The sequence below is a fragment of the Physeter macrocephalus genome, unplaced genomic scaffold, assembly GCF_002837175.3.
Source record: "Physeter macrocephalus isolate SW-GA unplaced genomic scaffold, ASM283717v5 random_17, whole genome shotgun sequence".
Taxonomy (NCBI): domain Eukaryota; kingdom Metazoa; phylum Chordata; class Mammalia; order Artiodactyla; family Physeteridae; genus Physeter; species Physeter macrocephalus.
The window spans coordinates 35,168-47,096 of record NW_021145302.1 but is presented as its reverse complement, the minus strand read 5'-3'; the positions used below and the strand labels follow the sequence as shown (position 1 = coordinate 47,096).

The 11,929-nt window shown below is 55.3% G+C and overlaps 1 protein-coding gene across 3 annotated transcripts in view; it reads left to right on the top strand.

The window, feature by feature from the left end:
• Positions 1-11,929, top strand: part of GTF2IRD1 (GTF2I repeat domain containing 1) — a 114,313-nt gene that overhangs the window by 95,829 nt on the left and 6,555 nt on the right. For all 3 annotated transcript variants that reach the window (XM_028483285.2, XM_055082106.1, XM_055082107.1), the window contains 2 exons: positions 8,398-8,475; positions 10,741-10,933. In XM_028483285.2, the coding sequence (XP_028339086.1) occupies positions 8,398-8,475; positions 10,741-10,933 (271 nt within the window). The remainder of the gene's footprint in view (positions 1-8,397; positions 8,476-10,740; positions 10,934-11,929) is intronic.

Below are 11,929 nucleotides of genomic sequence, written 5' to 3'. Positions count from 1 at the left end.
TGGGTCTTCGTTGCTGCACGCGGGCTTTCTCTAGTTGGGGCAAGCGGGGGCTACCCTTCATTGCGGTGCACGGGCTTCTCATTGAGATGGCTTCTCTTGTTGCAGAGCACGGGCTCTAGATGCTCGGGCTTCAATAGTTGTGGCGCACGGGCTCAGTAGTTGTGGCTCGCGGGCTCTAGAGCGCAGGCTCAGTAGTTGTGGCGCACGGGCTTTGTTGCTCCGCAGCATGTGGGATCTTCCCGGACCAGGGCTCGAACCCGTGTCCCCTGCTTTGGCAGGCGGATTCTTAACCACTGCGCCACCAGGGAAGCCCAGACATATGGGATCTTATTTCCCCTGCCAGGGGTTGAACCCAGGCAGGCCCTTAGCAGTGAAAGCGCCGAGTCCTAACCATTGGACCGCCAGGGAATTCCCTGGAGTCATTAATACTGTCCTTTTTTAAAAAATATTTATTTATTTATTTATCTGGCTGTGCCAGGTCTTAGTTGTGGCACTCGGGATCTTCATTGCAGCACACGGGATCTTTAGTTGCGGCATGCATGTGGGATCTAGTTCCCCGACCAGGGATCGAACCCAGGCCCCCTGCATTGGGAGCGCGGAGTCCCAACCGCTGGACCACCAGGGAAGTCCCTGGAGTCATTAATTCTTAACATTTTGCCAAATTCCTTCCCTCCCTCCCTCCCTCCCTCCCTCCATCCCTCTCTGTCTCTCCCACAGGCACAGACCCCGCCCCATTGATTTCTGTCTCTGCCTCTTCCTTGGGTCTTCGTTGCTGCACGCGGGCTTTCTCTAGTTGGGGCAAGCGGGGGCTACCCTTCATTGCGGTGCACGGGCTTCTCATTGAGATGGCTTCTCTTGTTGCAGAGCACGGGCTCTAGATGCTCGGGCTTCAATAGTTGTGGCGCACGGGCTCAGTAGTTGTGGCTCGCGGGCTCTAGAGCGCAGGCTCAGTAGTTGTGGCGCACGGGCTTTGTTGCTCCGCAGCATGTGGGATCTTCCCGGACCAGGGCTCGAACCCGTGTCCCCTGCTTTGGCAGGCGGATTCTTAACCACTGCGCCACCAGGGAAGCCCAGACATATGGGATCTTATTTCCCCTGCCAGGGGTTGAACCCAGGCAGGCCCTTAGCAGTGAAAGCGCCGAGTCCTAACCATTGGACCGCCAGGGAATTCCCTGGAGTCATTAATACTGTCCTTTTTTAAAAAATATTTATTTATTTATTTATCTGGCTGTGCCAGGTCTTAGTTGTGGCACTCGGGATCTTCATTGCAGCACACGGGATCTTTAGTTGCGGCATGCATGTGGGATCTAGTTCCCCGACCAGGGATCGAACCCAGGCCCCCTGCATTGGGAGCGCGGAGTCCCAACCGCTGGACCACCAGGGAAGTCCCTGGAGTCATTAATTCTTAACATTTTGCCAAATTCCTTCCCTCCCTCCCTCCCTCCCTCCCTCCATCCCTCTCTGTCTCTCCCACAGGCACAGACCCCGCCCCATTGATTTCTGTCTCTGCCTCTTCCTCCATTCAAAGTAAGTTGCAGACATCTTGACTGTTCACGCCTAAATATTTCAACACACAACCCACAACTCTCCAGAACAATGCTATTCTTTTGCAGATCCACAATACCGTTGTCACGCTTACAAAACTTACTGACTCCCTGTCATCTAATAGACAGTCTGTATTCAAATTCCCAAAAATGTCTTTGATACTGTCATCCCCCGTGATTTGATCACTGCTCACAGGTTGATTTCTTTTAACATGTCTATTGCATATAATACGGGCCTAAACCAAAATTGTATCATTTTGCTTTTTTTTTTACCTTTTTAAAAATTATTTATTTATTTAGTTGCACCAGGTCTTAGTTGTGGCAGGCAGGCTCCTTAGTTGCGGCATGCATGTGGGATCTAGTTCCCTAACCAGGGATCGAACCCAGGCCCTCTGCATTGGGAGTGCAGAGTCTTATCCACTTTGCCACCAGGGAAGTCCCATTTTTTTTAACTTTTATAACCAAGGTGTCCTATTGTAACAAGCCTGGGACATGCTTCTGTCACTTAACATGACGTAACACAAGGTTGAAATGTGTGGCCATAACTGTTTGTTTTCAGGGCTCTGTAATATTCCATTGAGTGACTGTACCACGATTGATTTGTCCATTCTCCTGTCCTTGGCCATCTGGGTTCCCTCCACGGTCTTGCTGTTACTAAGAGTGCTCTTAGCACGCTTGAGCATGTTTTCTTTGGCACACATACGAAAGATTCTCTTGGGTACATGAGGTCATGGGCCTGGGGAGGGCTTCCACCCCACTGCAGCACGGCCACCCCCTCTCTGAGCCTCAGCTTCTCCGTCTGTAAAACAGATGGAGGACTTCCTCATGGGTCCAGTGGTTAGGACTTGGCGTTTTCACTGCCGAGGGCCCGGGTTCAATCCCTGGTCGGGGAACTAAGATGCCACAAGCCGTGCAGCCTGGCCAAAAAAACCCCAGAATTCCTGCTGCCCCTAAATACAGACCATGGAAGGGGTTAAGAGATGAACTGAGTTTTACCCTTTTATCCTGGCAAAGGTCTGGTGCCAGGAAAGGGAGGTATCGTGTAAGTCGCAGGGTCCCAGAGAGGGACCTGGCTCGTCCCCACCTGAGCAGCCCCTGCTCCCTGCACAAGGCAGCTGTTCTGCCAAGGTGGGGTGCCCGTGGATATCCACCCTCTGCTCTCTCGAGAGCCAGGCCCGCCCAGGTCTGCTTTCTGCCTGGATCGCCCAGCCCAGGCCTGGCAGAGAGGAGAGGCTGCTTCGAGAGGGCTGAGGAGGAATAGTTATTCCACTCTTCCCCGGAGATCTGGTCTCTCCCTTTGAGCAGCATTCCTGGCTGCTGGCTGCCTCTGTGTCATTTCGGATCATGACTGTCAGCACACAGCCATCAGCCTGAGCTGGGGACCTCAGACTAGGTGCAGAAAGGCCAGGCTGCTCAGGGCTCGTGTACTTTGCCCCAGGAGAGGGCTGTGAGGCCACCCCAGGCGTCACCCCGAGCTGACTGGCTTAAAACTGTGTACATAGCATGGCTGTGGTTTAATAAGCCTGGTTGCTCTTTCCTCAGGCAAAATTCAGTTAAGCCTCAGGCCAACAGACAGCAGATTAGAAACAACAAGATGAGAGCTACAGTAGTGAGATAGAGAGTGGTGAGAGAGAGGAGACCAGAAAACTGGAAACAGCAGCAAGAGACAGGAGAAATGCCAGCCTGGGGCAGTGGGGGACAGGTCACTGCAGCCAGGGCAAGTTCAACAGCACTTTCTGGACAGCACTGGTGGTCAGGTCATGCGGGTGACCTCCGCCTACCCCCAACCATGTGCTTAATAAGAAAGGGGTACTTGATGAGTTTTAGAAAATGGTCTTCCCCACATGAGTAAAGCAAACCCAGGGACTTAAGAGAACAAACTTCCGTCATCGGGAAGAGTTTCCTATGGAAGATTTCGTTTCCTGAGACTACACAGGATAACTGAGGCACTGATCTGGTAATAACATCAGTGATAACTTGACACTGATGGCATAAGACCTTAAATTTTTTTATGCCCGGTATCATTGGATCACTCCCAACAGGCCAGGATTCCCATTTGAGGGATGTGGAAACTGAGGCTCGCAGAGGTTGAGTGCTTTTCCAAATACCACACAGCATTAGGGTTACGGTCAAGATTGCCTCGCAACCTGCTGGGCCAGGGAACTTCCCTGTCGCTGGCCCTGAGGACCCCCTTTCTCCCCACTGTCTACAGGCATTCAGGCAGGTACGTTGAGGACACACCACACTCCGCACGGAGCCCTGTGACATTTCCAAATGGAAAACATTCTGAAATGTTTGCAACCGTTGGTGTCCTTACAACCAACCTGGGTTCAGAGAAGCTCAGGCAGGAGCCCCCCCCAGAGAAGAAGAGTAATAACTAGATCGTAGACCGTGCCAGGCACGGGCGTAACGTCCTCACCTCATCCTCACGGCAGCTTCATGTGGTCGTTGTTGCTAATTTTTTTTTAAGGTGTTTTTTGTTTTTTGTTTTAATTTTTGGCCGCGTTGGGTCTTCGTTGCCGCGCGGGGGCTTTTCTCTAGCTGCGGCGAGCGGGGGCTACTCTTCGTTGCGGCGCGCGGGCTTCTCACTGCGGCGGCTTCTCTTGTTGCGGAGCACGGGCTCTAGGCGCGCGGGCTTCAGTAGTTGTGGAGCGCGGGCTCAGCAGTAGTGGCTCACGGGCTCCAGAGAGCAGGCTCAGCAGCTGTGGTGCACAGGCGCAGCCGCTCCGCGGCATGTGGGATCTTCCCGGACCGGGGCTCGAACCCGTGTCCCCTTGGCAGGCGGACTCTCAACCACTGCGCCCCAGGGAAGCCCTGTTGCTACCTGCCAAACGAGGAAATCCAGTGGTTGCCTAAGGTCACGAGCTAATAACAGAGCCAAGATTTGAAACCAGGCAGTCAGACTTCAGAGCGTGTGGTCTTAACTCCTGGCAACAGGGCTGCACCTCAGAGCCTGGGAAAGACCACTGGGTGTACGGCCGAGGCCCCACGGGGCCCCAGTGATTGTGCCTCACCCTCCTCCCCGTGTTCTCATGTTTCCTGATCCTAGTTTCGCCCACAAGCAGACCAGACTCAGAGGTGATGGCTTCCGGGACCGTCCCACCCCAGCCTAGGCGAGGACAGCCGCTGCCCACAGCCATCCTTGGGGAGGTCCCTGGTGACCACGGGCCCGGCCACCCCCTCTCCAGACGGTGGGTGTGTGACGGTGGTGGCAGGAGCCTGGCTCTGTCAGGAAGGAGTCCTGTGACCCGCCCACAGCCTGCCAACAGGCCCAGTTGGCTGGAGGTGCAGCCTAGCAGGGTGCATGGCCTTCCTCCTCCACACCGGGGCTCGCCAGGACTCGGCCAGGGGCCAGCTGAGGACGGATGCCATGATTCAGGTCACAGGAGACCAGCTCTGTCCTGGGCACCTCCGAGCCCCCCGACACAAGCGTGTTCAGCCCTCCCCGCTGCATGGAGCTGGAGGGCTGGGGCTCAAGCAGGAGCACAGGCAGGGCCTCTTCACCTGGGGTTCAGGTCCAACCTCCCAGCAACTGTGTCACTCATTTGCCCTCACCACCCGAGGGGCTGCCTCTGAGTGTTCAGAGGACCAGCGCCTCTCTCCCCTCCAGCCCCCGCCAGAGGCTAACCTGGCCCATTTCATTCAAAAACTAGTCCTCTAAGAAAAATGGAACCCCCTGCCTCCAAATTAAGTAAAAACAAAGAGGTGGGGGAGAAGCCAGGAGCAGCTGCGGAGAAACGTGGGCATCCTCTCAGAGGCCCGACGCTGAGCCGGGAGGATCCAGCGGTAACGCGCGTCGTGAGCCTGACAGTCTGCACGTGGGACATGCTTGGTCCGCTCAGCAGCTGTGATTATTCTTGGTATTATGGAAAAAGGCCCCTAAACTCCCACCGCACTCCAGAGGCATTCAGGACACCTCCCGGTGCCACCAGCATCCCTCAGGCAACTCAGGTCCCACTTTCCTGACTTTTAACTGCTGCCACAGTTTGCTGCCTGAGACCGACCTGTGTGCTCTTCGTGCTGGCTGCCCTGTGATGTGGTGTCACCCCTCCCTGTCAGCTGCAGCCTGGTTTGGGGATGTTCTCCCGGCAGATCAGACAGGACATAGGGGAGGGGAAATTTTCCATGTCCTCTAACATGCGTTGAGCACCCACGGGATGCCTGCGGCCCCAACGTGCAGATAAGTCTGCGTCCCAGGGGGCCTTGGGTGGCATGGGTGTCACCTCCTCTGGGAAGCCCTCCTTGATCCCTGGCTGGGTTGGGGTCGTCCCCCCCCACCCCATGTTTCCACGAGCCATGCACTGACAGTTATCAAGCCCAGTGGGTCACCGAGTGTTCCTCGCTCTCCCCTGCCTCGTCTAGGGCTGTGCTCTGTACTCTGCTAAATGCCCAAGGGCAGCACTGCATCCAGATGGGACGGTGCTCGTGAAATATTTGTCCAAGACGAATACTGTGTCAAGACTGTGAGCTGAAATGCTGAGAGGTGACATGGCGTGGCCCACGTGTGGCCCTTTGGGCCTGGCGTTGCCTCTCACAAGGCGAGGGCAGTGTGCAGCCCAGGCCTGCCCTGTCTTTGTCTCTCTCCCCCCACTGGCAGCGGTCCAGCAGAAGCCTGCAGGGGGAGGTGGGGTTGGTGAGTGAGTCCCGCGCTCCCAGAGAGGTGCACAGGTGACGGCCATGTCCAGCAACTACGGGGACCTGAGCTTGTGGGCTTGCTTTGAGGTGCTGTCTTTTAGTCCAGAAGGCTTTTTGTCATGTACCGACTGAGCCCGGCCCTGCCCTGGGCTTGAGAGGAGACAGAGGCGTGCAACCGTGAGCTGATGGAATGAGAGATTTAGAGGAAACACCTTAAAGATCAACCCTTCTTTCTACAGATGGGAAACTGAGACTTCAGGAAACCCAGAGTGCGTGGTAGAGTGAAAGACGAGGACTTTGGGGTCAGACAGAGTATTCCTGGCACTTAGCGGCTGTGTGACCTTGGGCAGGTTACTTAACCTCTCTGAACCTTTGTGTCCTCGGCTGTGGTGAGCAGTGGCCATGACCGCGTCCGGGAAAGCTGCCAGCAGAGCATCCAAGTGCTCGTTGGGTGAATCCAGGCTGATCTTTCCCTGGCCTCTGTGGTGCTGCCGTGCCTGTGCAGAATGCCGGCCACCAGAGCACTCCCTGGTCGCAGGGGGTTAGCTAGATAGAGAGTGTCCTCCACCTCTCTACAGGCTCTAGGTGGCCCTGGGGCCCAGGGCTCGGTCCTAGTTGTCTGCTGACCTGGAGGAGGGTCAGATTGACTCTCGCCACATCCGGGGTGCTGACAACCATCTGGAAGGGCCATGTTGGGGCGTGTGGAAAGATGGAGGGCTCCGGGGGTGCTGAGTTTGGGGTCTTGGTGTGGCCGAGGGGAGCCATCACTCCCTAAGATGGGGACACAAGAGGGAGGATGTTATCTGGGATGCCTGACATTTGCAGTGTCTCGTGGGCACCCAGGTGGATGGTAGGCCGTGGTTGAAGAGAGATTTAGGAGCTCCGAGGTTCGGCAGATCTAGGTTCCAGAGTCAGCAGCTCGGGCAAGAACAGGACCAGAGCAGGGACAGAGGGTGAAGGACGAGGAGGCGCCAGGCAGTGCGGGAAGCTCTCTGCCCTGAGGGGCGGCCCCGGACTGGGAATGGAGGCCCCTCCCTGGCGGTGGTGCAGGGAGAGGGCTGGGCCTCCTGGACGGGGTGTGAAGGGCAGGCGGGGGCAGCAGACAGTCTGAGTGGCACAGAGCCCTTGGCTTCCCAAATGGAACCGAGTTCTGTGAGATTTTCCAGATTAACACAGGAGTTGTTTTTCTTCACAGACCCATTCTGTCTGCTCTGTCCCTCACCTCCCGGGCCCTGGCTCCCTGCCGGCTGCCAGCTCTAGAGTCCTCAGCCCCGCCCCAGAGGCCCAGCCCTGTGGTTGCTGTGCGAGGGTGCCCGGGCCCTTCCTGGAACTCCAGCTCCCTCCCCAGCCCAGGGCACAAGCCCGCAGCCCGGACCTTCTCCCTGCCATCCACTCCCGCCCAGCCCGGCCCTGTCCCTGGGGGGCTCCACTGACCCCCAGCTGCTCTTCTAGGCCAAGGAGTGAGGGGAGCACAGGGTCCAAGCAGAAAGTGCCCGTGGAGGGCTGCCCTGGACGCTAGGCCGGAAGGGTGTGCGGCCCCTGCACCCCCAAAGCACGCCTGTCTCCCTGCTCACAGGCCTGGGGCTCGGTGTGCAAGGCAACCAGGGTGAGTTCTGGGAGCCCAGCTCAGCCAGGTCAGCACACGCTGCTGGTCCCATCACTGCCCCGTCCCCGGCACCGGCCCAGGCTTTAGCCACATCCAGCACGTTGTGACCTTTCTCCCTTCAATGCCCACGCGTGGGCCAGTCCTACACCTGCTGTCTTTTCCCACCCGCACCCCACTTGTCACAGACCCCTACCTGCCTTCCAAGAGACCACTTGAACATCCTGCTCTCCCAGGGGGCCTCCCCAGACTTGCACGGACGGGGTAGGCACCCCGATTCATGCCCCACGTCTCCTCGGAGGTGTCCCCCGTCGCACTTCTGGGCACCGCCGCTGCTAGGCTGTGAGGTCCTGGGAGGAGGCTCGCGGCCTCCCTCTCCTCGGGGTCCTCCATGCCTGACTTGGGGCCTGTACGGGGAAGGTATTCAGAGAAGGTGGGGAGGGTGGATGGATGTACAGACAGACGGCTGAGGCCAGAAGCAGGCTGCAGGGGAGTGGGCGGGCCCTGGAGAGTCTGCGCCAGCAGGCGAGGGTCTGGGCCGCCGTGGAGGAGAAGGAGCAGGTCCGGTGGCCGAGACCGTGCCCACCCTCACGCCCCCTCGTCTTCTTCTTGTAGATGAAGATGATGCCAACAGGCTTGGGGAGAAGGTGATCCTCCGGGAGCAGGTGAAGGAGCTCTTCAACGAGAAATACGGTCAGTGCGTGGCAGGGGAGGGCAGGGCCTGGGCGGCAGCCTTCCTTGGAGGCGCCCCTCCCTCTGCAGCCAGCCTGGCCTCCAGGTGCCCCCAGCTGGCCTGTCTGCTCCCTGGGGACATAGTTGCCCTGTCCCAGACTGATGGGAGTTGATCCCTCATTCTCCCCAGCCAAGAAAGGGGAAAAAACCCTGATCTGCGGTACACACAGTGGGGATGGCTACAGTCAGCATTTCTGTTTCTCTGGGGCTGGGCTGTGTGCAGAGGCCGTGTCCCACGGCCAAGTGCCTGTTCACGCAGACGCTTGTCAGCCCAACGCATACTGAGCCCTGAGATTCCAGAGGAAGGCATCTGATCCCGCTGTCCAGGGGCTCAGTGTCGGGAGGGAACTGGCCGTGCATTATATGAAAGGTGCCAGGTCCTGTGCAGAAGGCATCCAGGTGCCAGGGCGGAACCCAGGATGGTGCAGTTGATAATACGGTTACCACTGATGGAGCATTTTCTAGATTACTGGGTGCCAGGCTGCACTAGGTACTCTATATACATTTTGTTTGTGATGAATTTAGTAGTATTGGCTCCACTTTGTATTGTAGCAGAGAAAGACAGTTAAAAAAAAAAGAATTTCAGAGAGTGTCAAAGGAAAACAGGAAAATGTAGAAATGTGATGAGGGTGAGAGGGGGTAGCCATGGCCTGTCTGGATCGGTGAACGAGAAGGCTCCTTGGGGACTTCCCTGGTGGCGCAGTGGTTAAGAATCCACCTGCCAGTGTAGGGGACATGGGTTCAAGCCCTGGTCCGGGAAGATCCCACATGCTGCGGAGCAACTAAGCCCGTGCGCCCCAACTACTGGGCCTGCGCTCTAGAGCCCGTGAGCCACAACTCCTGAGCCCGCGTGCCACAACTACTGAGCCTGAGTGCCACAACTACTGAAACCCGTGCGCCTAGAGCCCATGCTCCACAACAAGAGAAGCCACTGCAATGAGAAGCCCGCGCACCCCAACGAAGAGTAGCCCCCACTCGCCACACCTAGAGAAAGCCCGCGCACAGCAACGAAAACCCAATGCAGCCAAAAATAAAATCAATTAATTAATTCATTAATTAATTTAAAAAGAAAAAGAAAGAAAGAAAGCTCCTGGAAGAAGGGACGTTTTAGCCAGAACTTGAATGTCAGGAGGGGACAGACATTAGAAGGAAGCTTGCCAGGCAGAGGGAACAGCCCGGTGACTGGGGAGCAGCGAGAAGGCAGGAGGGCCTGGAGTGGGAAGATGTCCCAATGACGGGGTTGGGAGAGGTGGGCAGGCCAGGACCTCGAGTTGGGGTTTCATTTTGAGAGTAACAGGAAGCAACTCTGCTGGTGGTTTGTGGTGTCTTTTTCACTTTTTATTTTGGAATCAGTTTTCAAACATATACAAAAGCAGAGAGAATGACAAAATGACCCACCATGTAACCCAAACCTGGCTTCTGTGCTTACCAGCATTTTGCCAATCTCAGTTCATCTCTTTCCACAGGCACCCTTTGATAGGTTTAGTACTTTGAAACAAATCTAAGACATCCCGTCATTTCAGCCTCAAATACCTAAGTAAGGACTTTTATGTTTTCTAACACAATAGGAGTGGATTTTTAGCAGGCATCAGGTCCTCATATGTCAGGTCCAGGCGTGCACACTTAACAGATCATTGCACTGGGCATGTGTGAAAGTACCTGTTTCATTGCCAGTGTTGGATATTGAATTTTTTTTTTTTTTTTTGGCTGAGCCTTGAGGCATGCGGGATCTTAATTCCCTGACCAGGGATCGAACCCATGCCCCCTGCAGTGGTAGCGTGGAGTCTGACCACTGAACTGCCAGGGAATTCGATGGATTTTTTTTTTTTTAATTTTATTGAAGTATAGTTGATTTACAATGTTGTATTATTTCTGCTGTACAGCAAAGTGACTCAGTTATACATATTCTTTTTCATATTCTTTTCCATTCTGGTTTATCACAGGATATTGAATATAGTTCCCTGTGCTATAAGTAGGACCTTGTTGTTTATTCATCCTGTATATACTAGTTTGTATTTGCTAATCCCAAGCCCCCACTCCTTCCCTCCACCACCCCTCCTGGATTTTTAGTTTTGCTAATTGGATAAAAAAAAAAGTGGTGTGTGTGTAGACTTATAAACTCTGTGGTGCAGTGGCTACTGAGTGGGGCTGTGCTGGGTCCCAGCCGTTCCCCACAGAGCTTGGCTTTGACAGGGGACATCTTCCCTGACTCCCTGTGCCCTCTAGGTGAGGCCCTGGGCCTGAACCGGCCTGTGCTGGTCCCTTACAAACTGATTCGGGACAGCCCAGATGCTGTCGAGGTCACAGGCCTGCCTGATGACATCCCTTTCCGGAACCCCAACACATATGACATACACCGGCTGGAGAAGATCCTGAAGGCTCGGGAGCACGTCCGCATGGTCATCATCAACCAGCTCCAGTGAGTGCCCCCAGCACCTGCGTCAGGGTGGGCAGGGTGGCGGGGGCCATGGGAGAGGGTGCTGCTTGGATCTGGGAGGGGAACCCCCAAAGCAGGCCCAGCCAGGAGTCAGAGAGAGAGAGAGAGAGAGAGAGAAAAGGAGAGAGAGGGACCTTTCACTTGCACAGAATCCAGGAGATGGACTAGCTTAGCACTCTCATCTTAAAGATCAGGAAACTGATACCCAGAGTGAGGAAAGGGACAGTGTAAGTCACAGTGGGTCAGCTGGGCTCTAGACCCAGGTAGCTTAGTCCATTCGGGCTGCTGTAACAAAATACCACAGACCGGGTAGATTAAACAAAAGAAGTTTATTTCTCACCATTCTGGAGGCTGGGAAGTCCAAGATCAAGGTGCCAGCAGATTTGGCGTCTGGTGAGGCTCTTCCTGGTTCACAGATGGCCCTCTTTTCGCTGTGTCCTCACATGGTGGAAGGGACAAGGGAGCAATCTGGGGCCTCTAATAAGGGCACTAATCCTGTTCTCAAGGGCTCCACCCTCCTGACCTAATCACCTCCCAAAGACCCCACCAACAAATACTATCACAGTGGGGATTAGGTTTCAACATTTGAATTTTTCGGGGACACCAGCATTCAGTCTGTAGCCCTGGATGTCCTGATTACAACCCCTTTCAACTGAAACACAAGGCCTCAGCATTCATGGGTGTTTGTTTATTTTTTTGATTTTAATTAAATTTGATTTTTTCCTTTTTACTATTCCCCTCATGTTTACCCATTTTACTGTATTTAGAAAATAACAGTAATTCAGTACCCCCACCCCCCAGAGACAACCACTGTCTGTATTTTACTATATATCCTTATCGTGTTTTTTAAAAAATACGGTAGGGGCTTCCCTGGTGGCGCAGTGGTTGCGCGTCCGCCTGCCGATGCAGGGGAACCGGGTTCGCGCCCCGGTCTGGGAGGATCCCACATGCCGCGGAGCGGCTGGGCCCTTGAGCCAT